The sequence below is a fragment of the Triticum urartu genome, chromosome 3A (assembly GCF_056163025.1).
Source record: "Triticum urartu cultivar PI428250 chromosome 3A, HENAU_Tu73, whole genome shotgun sequence".
Lineage (NCBI taxonomy): Eukaryota > Viridiplantae > Streptophyta > Magnoliopsida > Poales > Poaceae > Triticum > Triticum urartu.
This window is the reverse complement of record NC_141875.1, coordinates 24,124,377-24,145,280: the sequence shown is the minus strand read 5'-3', so window position 1 is coordinate 24,145,280 and position 20,904 is coordinate 24,124,377. Positions and strand designations below refer to the sequence as shown.

At 45.0% G+C, this 20,904-nt stretch overlaps 2 protein-coding genes across 4 annotated transcripts; both read left to right on the top strand.

The window, feature by feature from the left end:
- Positions 1–3,808: 3,808 nt before the first annotated feature.
- Positions 3,809–8,853, top strand: LOC125542456 (actin-interacting protein 1-2). The gene is made up of 6 exons (XM_048705503.2): positions 3,809–4,275; positions 4,888–5,049; positions 5,470–5,656; positions 6,132–6,557; positions 7,217–7,624; positions 8,261–8,853. Exons 1-6 carry the CDS (start codon positions 3,884–3,886, stop codon positions 8,516–8,518), a joined length of 1,833 nt encoding a protein of 610 aa, XP_048561460.1. The 5' UTR covers positions 3,809–3,883; the 3' UTR covers positions 8,519–8,853.
- A 4,047-nt stretch (positions 8,854–12,900) lies between these two features.
- On the top strand, positions 12,901–20,081 carry UBC23 (ubiquitin-conjugating enzyme 23). 3 transcript variants are annotated; one of them, XM_048705502.2, is made up of 11 exons: positions 12,902–13,087; positions 14,000–14,048; positions 14,628–14,676; positions 15,257–17,270; positions 17,528–17,662; positions 17,770–17,914; positions 17,990–18,192; positions 18,357–18,426; positions 18,525–18,664; positions 18,793–19,104; positions 19,582–20,081. In XM_048705502.2, exons 4-11 carry the CDS (start codon positions 15,312–15,314, stop codon positions 19,849–19,851), a joined length of 3,234 nt encoding a protein of 1,077 aa, XP_048561459.1. In that variant the 5' UTR covers positions 12,902–13,087; positions 14,000–14,048; positions 14,628–14,676; positions 15,257–15,311; the 3' UTR covers positions 19,852–20,081. The 3 variants fall into 3 exon arrangements, with proteins under 3 accessions (XP_048561458.1, XP_048561459.1, XP_048561457.1); XM_048705500.2 differs by having other exon boundaries at positions 17,770–18,192; XM_048705501.2 differs by lacking the exon at positions 14,000–14,048 and having other exon boundaries at positions 12,901–13,087; positions 17,770–18,192.
- Positions 20,082–20,904: the final 823 nt, after the last annotated feature.

Genomic DNA, 20,904 nt, shown 5'->3' with positions numbered 1-20,904 from the left:
ACAATGAGCAACTTGTTTCTTGACAATATACAACAATGAGCAACTTGTTTCTTGACAATATACAACAACGAGCAACTTAAGTGACCACATGTCGCCATGCCTGAAAAATATGGCTTCATGTGCTGTTTCCTGGACAAATCAATGCATGATATGATGGATAATATGGCCCGACAAATACTATATGAGTAGCACTAGCACAGCCTCAGATTGGCTGACATAACGTCAGATGACTTAGGTCACTGACATGTGGGGTCATAAACCTAAGTTAATCCTAACCAGCGTCACACATAAGCACTGAGCTTGAAAAAAATATGTGACAGACGGAAGAAAACAAACACAGCTAATGAGTCATAAACTAGTATCTTGATTGTAATTAGTATAACTAACAAAGCTGAATATAAGTCTTTTTTGAAAAAACTTTCGATCTATTCATTAACTATCAAGGAAGTACAACAAACATCGGAAGTAAAAATTGCATCTAAGTCGGTAGCCTACCTAGCTATGATTACAAGCACCGGAGCGAGCCGAAGGCATGCCGTCCTCATCGCCCTTCCATCATCGGAGCCGAGCAAAACCTTGTTGTACTAGATAGTCTGGAAGTCGTCAGGCTAAGGCCCCCCAGGGACCCACACACCGGAACAGCAACCGCTGCCAATGAAGAGAAGCGTAGATCGAAAGGATCCTACTTGTAGACACATGAAATAGATAAACAAGGATCAGATCCACCGAAGACAAAAATCGACCAAATCTCGCGAGATCCGCCAGAGACAAACCTCCACATGCCCTACGACGATGCTAGAAGCATATCAGGGCGGGGCTAGACGGGGAGAACCTTATTGCATCTTCAGAGAGTTGTCGCCGTCTCGTCTTCCTGAGCAGGACACAAACCCTACGAAAACTCAAAAAACACCTAAAAAGGAGCCATTTCGCCAGCAAGGACCGGGATCCACCGCGCCTCTAGCCTCTAGGCATGGCCCTAAAGCCACATGAGACGAGGCAACCCGATGGCTGTGCTGCAGGAGGTAGCAGAAAACCTAGGTTGTGTGCGGTGTGCGCGTTAGTAGCGAGGATAAGCTGTGAACTAATCCCGTGCTCATGCATCGAGCTACGTAGAAGCTGAAGATCACTGAAACATCACCTCGGTTGTCGCTAGGTCCAACGAAAAAAAGCCAAGCAAAAACTTCCACCATCGAAATCATTATTCAAAATCATCCACAATATATAGAAGCTGAAGATCACTGAAACATCACCTCAATTGTCGCTAGGTCCAACGAAAGAAAGCCAGACAAAAACTTTCACCGTCAAAATCATTATTCATCCGCAAAAAATATATTCAAAAACAACTTATAGAGAAACGATGATGCTTTTTATGTGCATTTTGTGGAGGCGGAATATTATATCCAAGTTACGAAACTACAGACGAGCTTGAAACAACTCCTTCAACGACCGATATATGCACAAGTTTGCCATGGGCAACCATCACCATCTTTTGTCGGCTGTTAGCAATATGCACAAATCAAGTAATAACTTTATGCAAACCAGAATCAATACAGTTGATACAACAATGAGAAACTTGTTTCTTGACAATATACAACAATGAGCAACTTGCTTTTTGACAATACACAACAACGAGCAACTTAAGTGACCACATGTCGCCATGTCTAAAAAATATGGCTCCATGGGCTGTTTCCTGGACAAATCAATGCATGACATGATGGGTAATATGGCCCGACAACAACTATATGAGTCGCACAGGCTTAGATTGGCTAACATAACATCAGCTGGCTTGGAGCAGCGAGTTGCTACCCCAAGCACCAGCTTGGAGTGATGACTTGCTCCTGCGATTCCCCGCCTGCAACCACACCCATGATACTGACGGCTTGGGGTGGCAGGGGAGGTGGAGTAGCGAGTTGCCTTGCTCGTATCCGGCTGGCTCGATGGGCCACCCAACTAGTTTTTATGGCGGAGAACTCCTCTTTCTGCTCGTCAGATGCCATTGAAAGTGTTGAGAGTCTGGTGCAAGGAGGAGATGTGGAGCTGAGGTGTGGTGCAGTTCTTACCCGGCGTCTGGCCTCGTTTAAATAGTGGGCAGACGAGAGGAGCCAATCAACACTGTGTTTAATGCCGGTCGGCTTGCGAACGGACGTGTGGCCGAAGTAGGTTTTCCTTGGCACACGCGCGGGTTCAATGCAGATAGGAAACCGCTTGAATGCGGCGAGAAGGCGTGTTTAGCTAGTCGTGCAGCGGTCGGCGCTCTCTCGATTGACGTTTCGCTTCAATACCGGCAATGAGAGGTCGCGTCCGCTCTGGGCCGGCGTCAATGTGGGCGGCCGCTCTACCAGCGACATAAATGTGGGGCAGCTGGCGTCAGGCGGGAAAGCACCCTGACGAGGAAGAAAGGTTTTAGATGGGACAAATTAGTCAAACGGAGACTTGGCAGCGGTTCGGGCACCCATAACCCTCACTTTGTCTTCGATTTACGAGAGAAAATATATTGAAATCATAGAGCAGATCGATACATGACCGTATTGAATGATAAAACACGTCCGTGCCTGTCCCGATGTACCCGGGTAATTTTTTTGCAGGAAATTACTTGTATTACTCACGTAGCCGAGCTACTAGCGGAATTACACAGTTTAACGACCTCATCAGGTCCAGATCCAAGCCACACCATGGTACGACCCGTAGTTCTACCAAAAGATGCCAACAAATGGCTTACATTGTTTTGACTACGATAAATGTGAGTAATACAAGAATTTCGTTGATCCATGAGTATTTTGATTTCATGAACCATGAAACTGTTCGCAGATCTATCCATTTCTCCCTTCTTCAACAGATTGATAGCCTCCAAGCAATCGGACTCAATATCTATAGGTAGCTCGCTCCATTGTAAAGCAAGTGACAGACCCTCTCTGATGGCTGCAAGTTCAGACTCTAAAGCATTGAGGCAATGGTACAGATGATGACAAGCACTGAGGACTATATTACCGTTGTGATCACGCAAGATCATGCCGCTGCCAGCAGTACCGTCCGCTGAAACAAAGGAGCCATCTGTATTGAGTTTCAATCGTCCTTCTTCAGGTCTCAGCAACATAGCTGGTGGAATTACCAGTTCAGACGTAGCCGCAGGTGCAACAGAAAAAGAACAATCCAGCATAGCAGATTTTCCCTTCAAGGGGTCTTTCTCTGGCTCTTTGGCGATTGTCAAAATGGACTGAACATAGCTTCTAAGAAAGCATACAGAAACCTGAACTGGCGGTGCTGGTTTATCATGTACTACCTCATTCCGAACATACCAAATTCTCCATAAGAGCATAACCAGGTGCAGGCGCTGCTCATCAGGCAATTTGCACAGGGCATGGAGAAGCCATTCCGGGCCCGTGTTCATCATGTCTTTAAGATCGGGAATAGGCCAAATATCAGCCATTGCAAGCCAAAGATTTCTAGCATTGGGACATCGACACAAAGCATAAAACGTGTCCTCTTTTTCAGTGCCACAAATTAAACATAAATCCACAACCTCCAGCTTCCTAGCATGTACCCGGGTAATTTGAGGGTCGATGCCCTTCCAACGCACACTCAGTTCACCGTGATTATTTGTTTAGTGTTTATTACACATGCTCTTGGTTGATATACGGTTACCTCCAATTTATCATCCTTCCCCCGGCTCGACCTATTCCTTGCTCTGACTGACCCGTGGACCCGTCTACGGCAGACCCCACACGTCAACCGCATAGCAGAAATCCTTACGGAACCCAAGCATTCGTACCCAGACGAGCCCCATCGCGTTCCGTAACCGCATAACCACCGTCCACTCCCGTCCCACTCGCGGCCGGGCCCCCCTCTCCTCCCTCCCTCCCAGATCAATCAACCAAGCCCAAAAATGGCGCAGCTGCAGGAGACGTACGCGTGCTCGCCGGCGACGGAGCGCGGGCGCGGGATCCTGCTGGCGGGGGACGCCAAGACGGAGACTATCGCCTACTGCTCCGGCCGCAGCGTCATCTTCCGCCGCCTCGACGCGCCGCTCGACGCCTGGGCCTACACGGAGCACGCCTACCCGACCACCGTCGCCCGCTTCTCCCCCAACGGCGAGTGGGTCGCCTCCGCCGACGCCTCCGGCTGCGTCCGCGTCTGGGGCCGCAACGGCGACCGCGCCCTCAAGGCCGAGTTCCGCCCCATCACCGGCCGCGTCGACGACCTGCGATGGTCCCCCGACGGCATGCGCATCGTCGTCTCCGGGGACGGCAAGGGCAAGTCCCTCGTCCGCGCCTTCATGTAAGCGGATCGCGCGCGCGCACCTGCCCGCTCTCTTCCCTTCCGCATCGATCTCGGTCTGGAAGGATTTGGGGATTAGGCATGCGCAATTTTTTTTATCATCGATCTGTCAATTAGGATGTGCACATCTAGCTAATGCTAGTATATGAGAGTGATTTATGATAGACATCACATGGTGGAGTCGCAGATTAGAAGGATAACGTGCCATTGACATTGGGGTTATAGATCCCCTGTAATTACAATGATCATAAGGCAGGTAACATAATTTGTTGTCATGATCTGCCCCTAAGAAGTCAATTCTGGAATGCATTCTGCGAGGATTTCCCCCCTTCCTGTAATTGGGGTGACTTGTGATGGAGGAAATGGGGATATCCTCTTCCCTCTTCTTTTTGGGCGGAAGATGTTGATTAGAATAACAGACATGCCATTTTCTTTGTGTTTGACTTCAGTAACGAATGGTGATCATACTCATTTTGTTAGCATCATGTGGGCATACCAGCCATATGTTATCATGGAAGGCGGTGGTCATTCAAGTTCATCCTATCATGAAACTCTTATGTGTTATTTCACTCCTGGTATGCAATCTTATGCTAAGTTCTCTGAAATGCGTAGGTGGGACTCTGGCAGCACTGTCGGTGACTTTGATGGGCACTCAAAGAGAGTTTTGAGTTGCGATTTCAAGCCAACCCGACCATTCCGCATTGTGACATGTGGTGAAGATTTTCTGGCAAACTACTATGAAGGACCACCATTCAAATTCAAACATTCCATAAGGTCAGCTGTGATTGCTGACATTCATATTTCATTACTTTAACACTGACTGGAAAGTGTGTTTTCATAGTTTTTCGGCTCGCAACGTTTGTTTGCTTTAGCTTTCTGGTTTATTGCACATAAATCAGATATTTATACTTGATACACATTATGTGTTCACGTATTAACCTTCTGTTTGTCTCTGTATATACATAAATGAGATTTTTAGTACTTAGAATCTCCATATTGCTCCCTAGTCCTCACGTGCATGGTGTAATGATTTCCACTCATCGCAGGCTATGTAGGAATCATGTTGGCTGCATATTTCACAAATACTTCTTTTGCTTGTCAATTTTTATGGACCGATGCTTCATCTTGTAATTTATTTACTGTCATGCACCCCTACACATATATTTCACATCTTCCTGTTTCTTTGAATTTCAGGGATCACACCAACTTTGTTAACTGTATCCGGTATTCACCTGATGGAACCAAGTTTATCACTGTGAGTTCAGATAAGAAGGGTTTAATATATGATGGCAAAACTGGAGATAAGATTGGAGAGCTATCCAGTGAAGGCAGTCACACTGGGAGCATATATGCTGTTAGCTGGAGTCCTGACAGTAAACAAGTAAGTTTGATATGAGTTGCTCCCTGATATCACTTACTGTATCATCCGTACTTAATGTCTCCAGTTTATGGTCCATCAATTTTGGGTTTGGTCTATTGTTGAAATGATGAGTTCCTTTGTTAGGCATGATTGCAGAGCCAACCACAGATTCAGTTTACATAACATAATGCCATTAATCATAAAACATGTGCTATCTATATTGTTGTTTGTTGGTAGAATATCTTCAAATCCTGGAATTATATATCATGTACCTAGGATGTGCATGCATCATTGTCTACAGCTGAAACTCCAATCCAATTTTTAACTAGCATAGTGCTTCAGCGGTAGCAATATATCTTTGCTATCCATCAATCAGTTTGTCTCGCTCTAAGTAATTATGTTTGATATGTGTACCTATTCTTAATGGCGGTATCTTTGTTGCTCGTACCTTCAGGTCTAATCCTAATGTCACTCTGTTTGTTGCTCGTACCTTTAGGTTCTAACAGTTTCTGCTGATAAAACTGCGAAAGTATGGGATATCAATGAGGATGCAAGTGGAACATTGAACAGAACTTTGGTTTGTACTGGTATTGGTGGTGTCGATGACATGCTTGTGGGCTGCCTCTGGCAGAATGATAATCTTGTCACAATCTCTCTTGGTGGGACATTTAATGTCTTCTCCGCAACCAATCCAGACAAAGAGCCAGTATCGTTTGCAGGACATTTGAAGACTGTTAGTGCTCTGGCACTTTTTCCTCAAAGTAACCCAAGAACTATGCTATCTACAAGCTATGATGGGGTTATCCTAAAATGGATACAGGGTGTCGGATATGGTGGCAGGTTGATTCGTAAGAACAACACCCAGATCAAATGCTTTGTTGCCACAGAAGAGGAGCTGATCACTTCAGGGTATGATAACAAGGTAAGAACTAAGAAAACCCAAGGTGGTCCATATGCTTAGTGTTATCAGAATATATGTCAGGATAAATGTAATTTGTATTTTGGGGAATATTTTCTCTTAATGGTATGCATAGGTTTAAGAACAGAGTGATAATCATTGTTTGTATGCTTAGCCTAAGGACATGATAGGCTTACCAAAAGAACCATGTCTTGCATTTGAAGCCTATATTCGGTCAGCAATGTTGTGATATGCTTCTAATACATATGTATCTCATTGTTGGTAATAGATCTGTCTGGGGGGGGGGGGGGGGGATTTGAACCTGCCCTGGGATTGTAATTTCATGTCACTTGGGAATTGGTAGATTGAAAATGCAAGTTCAGTAATGCCTATGAAGATTGTGTTTTTACCTTCATGCATAGTTTTTATTCCCGAATCCTGAGATGCCCAAAAACTTATAATGCACAGACTTGTTCTGTTGGTATATGGCTTGTATAGTACTGCCTCTGTACATAAATGTAAGACGTTTTTGCAGAATATCTTACATTTGTGTACAGAGGGAGTATTATTTTATCAGTTGATGAAATCGTCTACTGGGTTTAAGCTTTTCAGTGCCTTTTCTGTTTGGACAATGGTTAGGCTCGGTTATGATGATGAACTTATGTTTTCCTCCTTGAAAACAGGTCTTCAGAATTCCTGTTAATGGAGATCAGTGTGGAGACGCCGAGTCAGCTGATGTAGGGGGCCAGCCAAATGCTTTAAACATTGCACTTCAGCAACCTGAATTTGCACTGGTTACCACAGATTCTGCGATCGTATTGCTAAACAAGTCAAACGTCACTTCCACAACAAAAGTTAGTTACACTATCACTTCGTCTGCTGTTTCTCCTGATGGCACTGAAGCTATCATTGGTGCTCAAGACGGGAAACTGCGGATCTATTCCATCAGTGGTGATACTGTTACAGAAGAAGCGGTACTTGAAAAACACCGGGGTCCTATTACTACCATACATTATTCGCCGGATGTTTCCATGTTTTGTTCTGCTGATTCCAACAGGGAAGCTGTTGCATGGGATCGGGCAACTAGAGAGGTACTGTCAACTTTTAACATTTTCTAATTGCCAAATAGTGGATGCTAGACTTCCTGTTATTAGGTCAGAACTTGTTAGACATCACTCTATGTGGCATTTAAAAAAGTTGTCCATTTCTGGATACGTCCTTACAGTATTTCTCGCTCCATATATACCCCAATTTGTTGTCCTGGTTCTGAAAATACCCTTTCTGTCAGTTGACCATGTGTTAACCGTTTCGTCTCTGTGCTGAGGATACCATTTTGCACCTAGCTTGTAGTGTCTTTTGGGTGATTGAACCTGCTTTCAACTAGAAATTACTCGAGACTTGCTTTGTTTTGCCTTTTTACAGAAGCCTCTGTTGATATTTCTTGGGGTAAATAAAGCTCGTGAATTTGGTATTAATAATGTGATATTATCTCTTAATTCATCACCATAACCCTGTGTTCTTGACTACTCTGAAATGGTAAATGCAATCTGAAGTACCTTACTACTACTACCATTTACACGGTTTGTTAACCATCAGGTTACTGGAAATATATATGCTAGACTTGATGCAAGGATAGGATTTCAGTCAAGGAATGTCCAGTACTGCTTTACCTAAAATACTGTTACCAGCTGAACTTGCCAGCCATCTAATACTGTTTCCTTCGACAGGTGAAGCTGAAGAACATGCTGTTCCACACAGCTCGGATAAACTGCCTGGCCTGGTCACCCGACAGCCGTTTCGTGGCCACGGGGTCGCTGGACACCTGCGCGATCATATATGACGTAGACAAGCCAGCGGCCAGCCGCATCACCATCAAGGGAGCCCACCTCGGCGGAGTCCACGGGATCTCCTTCTCCGACAACGACACTCTGGTGACCGCCGGCGAGGACGCGTGCGTCCGTGTCTGGAAACTGGCGCAGCAGTAGGCGCTCAGGCTCATCCCCATTCATCAGTTAGCATGGCCGCCTATCGAAATAAACATCGCTATGGTCGGTCGCTGTTTTCCGCAGGCCGCGGTGGCGGCGCTTTCTAGCCTGTGTTTTTTTTTCTTTTGTCTGTGATGTGATTCGTTCGTGTGCTCCAGGAAGAACCCTACTGCCATTGTTTCCTTCCCACGCATCGTCTGGTCTTGTGAGGTGCCGAGAATACAGGGGGTGATGGTGTGTTGTGTCATTTTTTTTTCCTGTGTGCTCCCTGGAGCGGAGTGGTTTGGTTGTTAATAACTGAGACAACTTTTGTGCTTTGCGTTTTCATGAGATCATACACATGTGCCTTGTGCCCCTGCTTGCCGTGCCGTCGCCGTCCGCGTGTACGCTTGCATATCGGTATCAATCATCTGTCAGGAGTGTGTCACTTTGGTTTGCTGCTTAATTTGTCTTGGCTTGCAACAAAGCGAGGTTTTCTTTTTTGCTAATGCATCTCTGAAGCATGGTTCAGGGGATGCTGAAATCCCTGATTTTATTTCTCACCTCCTTGTAAGCACGATATGGCCATTACTTGAGGAATAAAGTATTTTTACTGTCAGGATTTTCTTCCTGGGGCGTCAATACATGTTTTTGCTGTTGGTCGTCAGACGTTAAGTAGGACAGGATTGCTTCAACAGCACAGACAAATCAGAGTGGCGCAGCGGAAGCGTGGTGGGCCCATAACCCACAGGTCCCAGGATCGAAACCTGGCTCTGATAATTTTTTTGATTTTTGATTCATTTATTCTTTGCTTTAACAACGCTGCATCATCTAGAGATTCTCTCCGGGAAGAAAAAAAAGGTGGTAATCTCTGTGTACTTGTGGTGAACCAGCTGCATCCTGCTGTCGTTTAACCATCTGCTCGTGTCGTGTGAGAACACACATGGCATTGGCGCCAAGCAAGGCACAAAGTTCAGCTGGAGGACGCATGAGATGACCGCCAGCTTTCACGATCCTTCTACGGGGTGAGAATATATATGCCCCAGGTGTTGTTCCTTTTTGCTTCCGTCAAGCAAAGAACACGCTCCAACCAAACTTGTGACATCTTCTACAGATAAAGGGGGCTCTTTTGTGTCATTGTGTGATGTTGAGGGTTTCGTCGCACGCTTGCCCCGCTCGGAGGGGAGGAGGGGCTTCGATCGTTGGCCAGTCGCCGGTGCTCCTCGGCGATCTCACCACCCTCTACTCATGCCCGTGCACAATGTTTAGTATGGTAAGGCGCACCAGCTCTAGGTGCCATTGTCGGAATGGAAACACTGAGTGTGCTGCTCGAGGAAAAGGGCACGGACGGCAACAAGCCGACGGACACGCAAGGGAGGTCAACCAATGGATGGCGGCCTAGCAGTAGATGCGACCTATCAGGGCGCGTGTCACACTTCTTGGCCTTGCGGGGAAATCCGTGCAGGGTTCCGAGCAGGGAGCCGAACCCGGTTTCCACTATCAACACCTGTGGGAAAAAGGAAAGTCCTCACTTCCAACTTGAATCCTCAACCAAAGTAGGTTTAACCCCGAACTTTGGCAAAGTTCATCTCTCCATATTTAACGGGACGACGAACCTGTGATTTGTCAAAACAAAGTCACGACGAAGGAGGTGGAATAACATGCATAGACAATGTTATGCGGAAAACAAAAACTTCAAGTCTAGCCCTGAATTTGCATCGACAAGACTTTCAAAAAACACATCTATGTAGGAACTCGGTGACTTCAGTTTTCCTTGGCAGTTTTTTTAAGATGGAGTTTTCCCTACACATTGTGAGGGGGGAAAAGGTAGTACCCAAGGAGGAAAAGATGTTGATGTCACATGGGTGCTGTAAGCAACGCCGCTCAACAACGACATGACATGGCACACACTGCATCCAAAACAACGTTCATAAGTTCCAATGAAATTTAGAAGTTTGGCATAATACAAATGTTACAAAATACTTTAAAGAGAATAAAACTATGTCCCTTCCAAGACATGGCCACGTCGTTTTTCATGATAACTATGACTCGTAGGCAAGCAAGGCGCGAGTGGAAATATCCACATGTGAGAGCACACCGGAAGCAAATGAAACTCAACCTACTCTCAAGACTCTCACATCGAACATAAAGAAAAATCCAAAATATCCAACAAAATCCCACACTTTTGTTTACAGTTTTCATCTCCATTGGCCACTTTTGGACCCACTCCCTACCTTTGAGTACAATTTTCAATATTCAACAACATATGCAAAAAAAAAACTTTCACAAACTTCGTCTCTTCAAACGACTAACCACCCGTGGAACCCAAGATCCGTCAAACAATAGAAGGAACACACTTACATAAATATCCGTGCACGAAATGAAAAGCCTGCATCTAAACTCAAACTCAAACGGACATAAATCACAAACGCGTGTGTATGCAAGCGCCGGCGTTCAAACCGCGTTCCTTTAAGAGAAACCCTAAATGCATTGATATAGAAGTTCTTTTTAGATATTGTGCGAGAGAAAAATGTGTGTACAACTGGCCGAGGGAAAGGAAGAAGGAGCAAAAGTCACCGTGGGTGTTGTGAGCGGCATCGCTCAACAGCGACCTGGCACGACACGTGCCATGTCCCACCGAGAGGGAGAGAGAGAGAGAGAGAGAGAGAGAGAGAGAGAGAGGGGTGAGGCCGAGCCGCACGCGAAACACAACTCCAACCTGTCTCATCATCATGGCCTGCAGAACTGCAACCTCAACCATGTCGCTCTCATTTCCCCCCTCCGCCCCGTCTCCTCTCTCTCTCGCTCCTCGTCTCTTCAGCTCTCTCTCGCCTCCTCCGCCACAAGGCCCGCACACAAGTTTTAGCACGACAAGGTGCACCAGCTCTAGCTGCCATTGTTGGAACAGAAAAATGGAGTGTGCTGCTCGAGGAGAACAACACGGACGGCAACAAGCCTATGGACGCACAAGCGAGGTCAGCCAATGGACGTGCAAGCGAGGTCAACCAATGGACGGCGTCCTAGCAGCAGATGCGAAAAATATATATATTTTCAGAGGTGGGACCTACCAGGACGCGCGTCAACATTTGTTGGCTCTGCAGGAAAATCCATGCAGGGTTCCCAGCAGGGAGCCGGACCCAGTTTCCACTATCAACACCTGTTGGAAAAAAGTAAAGTCCCCACTTCCAACTTGAATCCTCAACCAAAGTAGTTTTAACCTCGGACTTTGGCAAAGTTCATCTCTCCATATTTAACGGGGTGACAAACCCATGATCCATCAAAACAACGCCACGATGGAGGGGATGGAATAACATGCATAGACAATGTTATGCGAAAAACAAAACCTTTAAGTCCAGCCTTGAATTTGCATCGACAAAACTTTCAGAAAAACACATGAAATATAGGAACTAAGTGACTTCAGTTTTCCTTGCAATCTTTTTTAAGAGGGAGTTTTCCCCACACCGTGAGGGAAAACATCAGTAATAGCCAAGGGGAAAAGAATATGCTAATGTCAACGTGGGTGCCGTAAGCGGCGCCGCTCAACAACGACATGCCATGGCACACACCACATCAAAACAACGTTCATAAGTTCCCATGAAATCTAAAAGATTGGCCAATACAAATGTTACGAAATACTTCAACAAGAATACTAAAACTATGTCCCTTTAAACATGTTTCATCCAAGACATGGCCACACCGCTTTTCATGATAACCATGATTCATAGGCAAGCAAGGCGCGAGTAGAAATATCCACATGTGATAGCACACCGAAAGCAAATGAAACTCAACTTACTATCAAGACTCTCACATCATATCTAAAGAAAAAAAATCTAAAATGTCCAACTAAATCCCACACTTTTGTTTACGTGTTTTCATCTCCACTGTCCGCTTTTCACCCTCCCCACCTTTGAGTATAAATTTCAACCTTCAACTCCCTTTGCAGAAAGAGAAATGAATCCTGCAGCTTTATAAATCTCCGGTTCCCACAAACTTCGTCTTGTGGGAACGACCAACCGGATGAGGAGTCCTTCATACCGCGTCCCTTTAAAAAAAACCCTAAATGCATTGCGTGAGAAATGTATGGAATACCTAAGAAGCTTTCTAGAGATTGTGTGAGAGAAAAATATGTGAAATATATATCCAAGGAAAAGAAAGAAAGAAGCAGGCGTCGCCGTAGACTTTTGTGAGGAAAGCGCACAGCGGCAACCGCTCAAACAGCGGGGTAAGATGTGCGTGTATGCGCTTATAGAGAAGAGTGTATGCGTGTGTGTATACAAGTGCTTGCGTATGTGTTATGAGCGAGCCCAACCGTTCTCCTCATCGTGGCGTGCGCAACCGCGACCGCAGCCCGAAACCCAACCGTGCCTCCCTCATTTTGCCCCTCCCCACCGCCCCCAACCGCGTCTCTCTCTCGCTCGCTCCTCGCCTCTTCACCCCTCTCTCGCCCCCCACATCCTCCACTCCGCCCGCAACCCATCGCCCACACCCCGCCCCCACCCTAGGGCACGCTCGCGCGCGACGCCGCATCGCCGCCGCCGCCGCCGCCGCCGCGCGATCCCGCGGCCGGCGGTCCGCTCCGCTCCGCCCCAGGTCAGCGCCGCCCCGTCCCGTCCCGTCCAAACCTCCGCCCCCTCCACGCACGACGCCCTCGATTCTCCGCCCCTGATCCCGCGGCGCCGGTTCCGGGGCCGTCTCCCGCGTGCCCGGCGTCCCGCGTCCCCGCCGCCCGTGCCCCCGATTCGCTCGCGACGTGCGTCGCGCGCTGCTGGATTTGGGCCGTCGACGCCGATGGATGGATCGATCGGCGGGCGGGCCGGTCCCCGTGGTCTCTAGATTGGTTCGCAGAAGAGGGAGGGCGGTTGCGTCCCCCCGCCACGCCAGCCATCGGTTCCGGCGTATTCCGTTGAACTCGACTCGTAGTCGGCCTCCTTCTCTGGTTATTATGGGATGTTTTTCTCCGTGTTGACGTGGTAATCGAGACTCCAATGAGAAGTAGAGGGGACAGGCCATGCGATTTCTGCTCCGCTGTCCAGGGAATTTAAAAAATATATACTCCTACTAGGATTGGATTGAGAAAAAACAGAGATCACATTAGGTTAGTATATATAAGTATATATAGTAGCAGAGCACCAACAGCACGACTGGGGTGTATGAGTGGCGTGCTCACAACCCCTGAAGTATTCCTCGTCGAAGTTTATTAAGTGGGCTATCCTTCCTCTGTACCGAACTTGGCGGCGTAGATTTCGAATGTGCTAGTGTTATTTACTTACTTGATGAGGAGTTTGCGCCAAGTGTACGCTTCAAGTTATAGCAATTTGTAGTGTAATGCGTCAGCGCGAATCAGAAGATTGCGTAAGATGCGCGTAGCGACAAATATGACATTCGGATGCGCCGACGAACGTGTCGTTTTCCTGTTTCCCTTATTCAGTACCATATTAATATGCCATATTATTTGTTACTAAGCATGTCAGTCAATACTTAATTTCAAATCTGCCGTTTCAGGTGAATCCAGTTGCTGCTTAAGTGGGTTTCCTTTGTACGAAACCTAAAGGTATATATTTCGTATATGCTACTATCATTACTTCCTTGAGGAGCTTGCGCCAAGTGTACACTTCAATTAGTAGCACTTCGTAATGTAATGCGTCGGCGAATCAGAAGATTGCGTAAGATGCGCGTAGCGACAAATGCGCCATTAGGATGCGATGACGAACGTGTTGTTTTCCTGTTTTCCTTATTCAATACCATATTATTTATTACTCGGCATGTTAGTCAATACTTAATTTCAAGTTCTCCCCGTTGCTGTTTCAGTTGAATCCAGTTGCTGTTTAAGTGGGTTTCCGTTATACCAAACTTTAGGGTATATATAGTTCGTGTATGCTACTGGCATTACTTCCTCGAGGAGCTTGCACCAAGTGTACATTTTGCTTTAGAGCAGTTTGTAATGTAATGCGCTTGCAAATCAAAAAGATTGCGTAAGGTGCGCATAGCGACAAATATGCCATTAGGATGCGCTGACGAATGTGTCGTTTTCCTGTTTTCCTTATTCAATACCATGTTAATGTACCATATTATTTATTACTCAACATGTTAGTCCACACTTAATTTCAAATTCTCCCTGTTGCTGTTTCAGGTGAACCCAGTTGCTGTTTAAGTGGGCTCCCTTTGAACCATACTTGAAGGTATATATATTTTGTATATGCTACTGGCATTACTAACTCGAGGAGCTCGCACCAAGCGCACGCATTGCTTTATAGCAGTTTGTGATGTATTGCGTTGGCGAATAAAAAAAGATTGTGTACAAACTGCGCATAGCGACAAATATGCCATTCGGATGCACCGACAAATGTGTTGTTTTCCTGGTTTGCTTATTCAATGCCATTATAACGTACCATATTATTTATTACTCAACATGTTAGTCACAAATTCAAATTCTTTCCGTTGCTGTTTCAGTTGAATCCTTCTATAGCTAGATCCAGAAATTTGCACATCACATGGATTTTCTTACCCTAACAGAGGATCCTTATCCCCTGTGATTAGTGAAATCTTGTTCTTCTTTCAGTATGAGTTAGTTGTGCCTTTATTTGCATCTTTTTTGACGTTGTAGTCTTAAGAGTTATAAGAGAAAAGTGCTAGTCTGCATTTGTTTTGTTGGTTTAATGTTAATTGAGCTAAACACGTTGTCTGAATTGCTAATGTTGTTTTCGACCAACTTCTTTTGTCCTCCTGTTGTTAACTTGGAACTTGTTCTCTGTGTTTCAGTTAAACGCAAGGCTTCACAGTTCCTGGGAATCTGCCTGTATAGCTTCCTTCAAGCATGGAGAACCTACTAAATGTCCCTGAATGTATTGCTGAGAAGAACCAGGAAAATGAGACATCTGATGATGCTGGCGAGCCTGAAGAAGTAGCAGACGTATTTGTTTACAGAGAAGATGTCGTCAGCTTGAAATCAAACAAAGATGCCCGTGGTTTGGTGATGGAAGTAGCTGGCGAATATGATTCTGAAGGTAGCATCACTGACGATGAATCTGATGCTGAGGAGAATGAGCGTAAAAGCGCTCATAAAACTGAAAATGTTGGTCCTGACGGTGATAATGCCAATAATGCAAGTCATGGAGATGATGTTGACAGTCAGAGCTCTCTGCCTGATAACAAGGTTAGGGTGTTATGGATCGATGGAACAGAGATGACGGAAGATATTGACAGTGTGGTGGTTGTTGACAGAACTTTCCTCCATGGGGATATGGTTGCTTCTTCCTCAGATCCAACTGGTCAGATGGGGCTTGTTGCGGATGTCAGTCTTGTGGTTGATTTGCAAGGTGCTCATGGAGAGATGATTAAGGGTGTATCTGCAAAGGATTTGAGACGCATCAGGGAATTTAATGTGGGTGATTATGTTGTCTCCGGGCTATGGCTTGGTCGGGTTGATGAAGTGTTTGATAATGTTAGTGTGTTGTTTGATGATGGTTCTGTCTGCAAGGTTTCAAGGGCAGATCCTATGCGCCTAAGGCTTGCCTCAGGGCCAATGCACCCAGATACAGCCTGCCCCTTTTATCCAGGACAGCGTGTGAAGGCAGTGTCTTCATCTGTGTACAAAACATCCAGATGGCTTCATGGGATGTGGAAAGCAAGTCGTCTTGAAGCTACTGTCACAAAGGTGGAAACTGCTGCTGTCATAGTCTATTGGATTGCGTCTGCACACTGTGGTACAAATCAAGATTCTGTCCCCCCTGAGGAGCAGAACCCAAAGGATCTGACTCTTCTGTCTTGCTTTTCATATGCAAGCTGGCAATTGGCTGAATGGTGTCATCCTCAACCACACACATCATCATGTGCCAATGACACTTTAATGGAGTGTTCAAAAATGAAAGAGCTCAATTCTGAGCAGGCTGATGTTCCTGAATCTGCCGTTGATGTTCAGGCTGAACAGGCTCAAAATACTAAAACAGATGTAAATCCCCTGGAGAAACATGGTGATTCTCTTGCAGATCGATCAAATATGTCAGATGGAGATAATTCATGCGTAGCCAAAGATTCAGAATCTGGCACTAGTGTATCAACCCTTCCAAAGGAGGGAGTGCATGACCATGCTACTTACAGAAAGAAGATCAGAAAAGTTTTTGTCAGAAAGGATAAAAGAGCAAAAAGAAGAGATGAGAGCTTTGAAAGTGCCCTGCTTATTGCAGATACATATACAAAGGTTGATGTACTGTGGCAAGATGGGAGAAAAGAATGTGGAGTAAGTTCCACGTCTCTGATCCCGATCCAGACTCCAAATGATCATGAATTCTTCCCAGAGCAGTATGCTGTGGAAAAGGTCTCTGATGATGTTGACCAGCCTTCTGAAACAAGGCGTGTGGGTCTTGTTAGAAGTGTTAATGCAAAGGACCGGACCGTGTCTGTATCATGGTTTAAGTCTTCGTTGCACTCAGAGGAGCCTAGGGAAATTGAGTGCACTGAAGTTGTTAGTGCATATGAACTTGACGGCCACCCGGATTATGATTATTGCTATGGAGATGTTGTTGTTCGCTTGCCATCTGTTTCACATCCTATGGAATCATCCAATGGTGGAAACACGATGGAGCTGGACAAGAATGTAGATTCTGAAGAAGCATCGGCTGCTTCAAATGCAGTGCCCCCTGATGTTGCTGCAGAGGAACAACTTTCACAGAAGGAGTCTAGTTCAGAAGTTACCCACCTCTCATGGGTTGGAAATATAGTGGGCTTCCAAGATGGTGAGATTGAAGTCACTTGGGGTGATGGGTCGGTGTCAAAGGTATTACATCTGTGCTCTTGACGCAGGAAGTGCCATTATTTATGTGAAAGAACCACCATTAGGAGTTTATTGTTATCACATATCAGCTGCTGACTAGTTTGATTTTTAACTTTTGCCACGCCCTTCCACTGAGGATTGTCCAGCTTAACCTTTTGTAATCATGTTCCTCTTACCGTTTTACCTGAGACTTGCAGAAAGCTAACCTGCTCCATTCATGACCTGCATATTTTGCTAATGGTCTCGTATTGTTATTTCAGGTTGGGCCTCATGAGATATATGTTGTTGGCCGAGAAGATGACGGTGGCTCAATAGATGATGGAGCTCCTTCCGATGCTGGTAGCTGGGAGACAGTTGATGACAATGAAATGGACTTGCCTGATGATCCTGCAAATGTATTATCTGCTGCTAGGATGCCATTTTTTTGGGTCCAGTCATTCCTCTCCGTAGCACCTTTTACCTTCTTTTTGTTCCCTTTATTGATTGCTGCTTTCTGTTTCAGGATGATCTGCAAAATGCAGTCCAGAATAGCATTGAAATGGAAAATGGGTCATTCAATTCCCAAGATGAAACTTCTGTTGGAAGTGGTCCACTCTCTGTTGCTTTTGGCTTTGTTACGCGACTGGCGAGTGAGATCTTCGCCCGAGGTAAAAAGCATTTAGATGGGTCAAACTCAGATGCTATGGATGAAGTTGAATCTCAGCAGTCTAACGAGGTTTCAGAATCTGGTGATGACATTGATAAAAACGAGGATGAGAACCGCATGGCAGCATCGGAGAGCACCACTGTGACAACAAATGACTCTAATGCTGAGAAGTCCGTAGATGTAGTTATGGCTGACGAGCCTGCAGATTCTGATTGCTTGAAACACTTTGATGTTCTGCAGTGCCCTCCGGACCATCACTACCTTGAAAACATAGCACATGTAAGTTCTTTTGTGTCACATCCATACATGTGTTACGCTTTTGTGTCGCATCTTGAACAAACATTTGTTTTTAAGGGCATTCTTTTTTTTGGTAAGTTTGTTTCTGCTGTAATATTTTGTTAGTATTTCTTCTCTTGCTTACAAATAGCCAAACAATGTTCCAGGGTACCGGTGGAAGAAAGTGGGTCAAAAAAGTTCAGCAAGAATGGGGCATACTTGAGAAGAATCTACCAGGTCTGTTTTGTCTTCATCTGGTACCACGGTTGAACCATAAAAAGAGTTTAGACAAGTATTTTATGGTTTTCTGATAATTCTTTTTACTGCAATTGTAGATTATATTTATGTCAGGGTATTTGAGGATCGTATGGATCTCATGAGAGCTGTGATTATTGGAGCAAGTGGCACACCATACCAAGATGGTCTGTTCTTCTTTGACTTCTACCTTCCACCTGAGTTTCCACAAGCTCCTCCGGTAATTACCACAATTAAACTATTTTTGTTACCGCAGCTGCTTTCAGTTTACGTTTTAAGTGAGCCCATGGAGCTTGGTGATACTGCCTTCAACTTTCCAATCTCTAACATCTGTTACCAAATCTGCAGTCGGCATACTATCATTCTGGCGGCTTGCGTGTAAATCCAAACCTTTATGTGGATGGGAAGGTTTGTTTAAGCCTCTTAAATACTTGGACTGGCAGAGGGAATGAAGTATGGGATCCATCCTCATCTAGTATTCTCCAAGTACTAGTCTCACTTCAGGGACTAGTTCTCAATGAAAAGCCCTATTTCAATGAAGCTGGATATGAGAAGCAAGTCGGTACTGTTGAAGGGGAGAAGAATGCACTGCCATACAACGAAAACACATATCTGCTAAGCGTGAAATCCATGTTGTATATCTTGAGGCGGCCTCCTATGGTAATACACTCCCCCTCCCCCTCTTGATAACCATTGCATTGGTGTCATACTGTCATTAAGTAGTTAATAATTCAGCCGGGGTAATCTTTTCTTAGTAACAAGACTACATTTTCTTAGCACCATGTTAAACCTTTCTACTTCTCTGTCATGAGCCAATATACATTTATCTTTTCTTAATAGCAAGACTAGTATTTTTCATGATTATTGTGAGTACCATAATGTTCCTAAGGTTTTAATTACTGAGGTTCTGTTTTTAGTTGATATAAAACCCGAACCATCACCTGCATCAGCAGAGTCTTGCTTCATGGCAACCTTTTGATTTAAAATTTAACTCCATTACAGCCTAGTTCTCACATGTAGGCATATAATCACATCTCATGACGTTTTTCTATCTTAATTGCAATACCATCGAGAACCTTTGCCAAAACTTGATTTAATCCTTTGATGTTCCGATTGTTACATGTACTGTTGCTGCAGAATTTCGAGGATTTTGTGAAAAGTCACTTCTGCAAGCGCGGCCACTACATTCTCAAAGCTTGTGAGGCCTACTTGCAAGGAGCTGTGGTCGGCACGCTGAATGACGATGCCTGCCCCACTGATACTAACAAGGAGTACTCTTGCTCCATGGGCTTCAAACTTGCATTGGGCAAAATCTTGCCAAGGTTGATCACAGCCTTGAAGGACATAGGAGCAGACTGCAGCCAGTATGAGCACCTCGGGAAGACCGAGACCGCTCAAGAAAGCTGAACACCGAGCTGAGGATTGTATTCAAATCTTTTCTTGGCTTGAGAAAACATGATAAAACTTCACCTCCCGCTGTTTCCGTATAAATGTACATCCAACATTTGTTGTTTTATTATCTGAACATGAACATTTGGGAAACGTGGGTTCAAATGAAACCATCTCTTCCAAACTGGGAATTGAGGTGTGTCCTGCACAGTTTATGTTTTTGTTAAGCTCTGTGGGTTTGTTGTTAAGGTACCCTTATTTTAAAGGCCAGGCGACCATTGCAAGATTAGGCCTAGAAATTCCAAGTGTAATGATGCAGCTGGCTAAATGATCCTTCAGCGGTAGTACTTCCGTTTTTATTCAATCCGCACATTAGGTTTGTCTAAAAGTCAAACTTTATATACTTCCAACAAGATTGTAGAAAATTATATTAACATATACACCACCAAGTTAGTACAGTTGGATTCATTATTGCATATATTTTCACAATATATAAATTTGTTACTGTAAATGTTCATATTGTTTTCTAAGTACCTTCAAAGATTTGCCTGGCCATGTGTACCTGAAAAATACAGTCCCGGAACTATGCCTCCTTCCCTTAACGCTTGAAACCGTTCTCCAATTCGTTGAGCATTATTTCTTCTACCCAATGTTCATACCGTGTTAGCTAAGCTACTGTTAGCATATTTGCAATACGAACGTACATGGCACAGGTAGGTGGATAGTGGAAGCTCCACAGCCCACGTAGTGTACACATTCCTAAAAATACACATAGATAGATGCTCGTGTAGTGCACATCACATTAGTTGTTTCACAGTTTATACAATGGATATCTAGCACTGGCGTCGACCGGTAGTGTTCCGCTAACGACGTTTGACGTAAAATTACATATAAATTTAACCAATGTATTTTGCCACATTTCACATTGGCATGAATGAACACGTCGTCGTTCTAAAAAAAAAAGAATGAACACGTCTAAAATTTCATGGAAGGCGTTCTGATAGACACGCCAATTTCTGGTATGTCAGCATGAATCCCTTTTATTTTACAATGCCTCGAGAATTGGTGGTT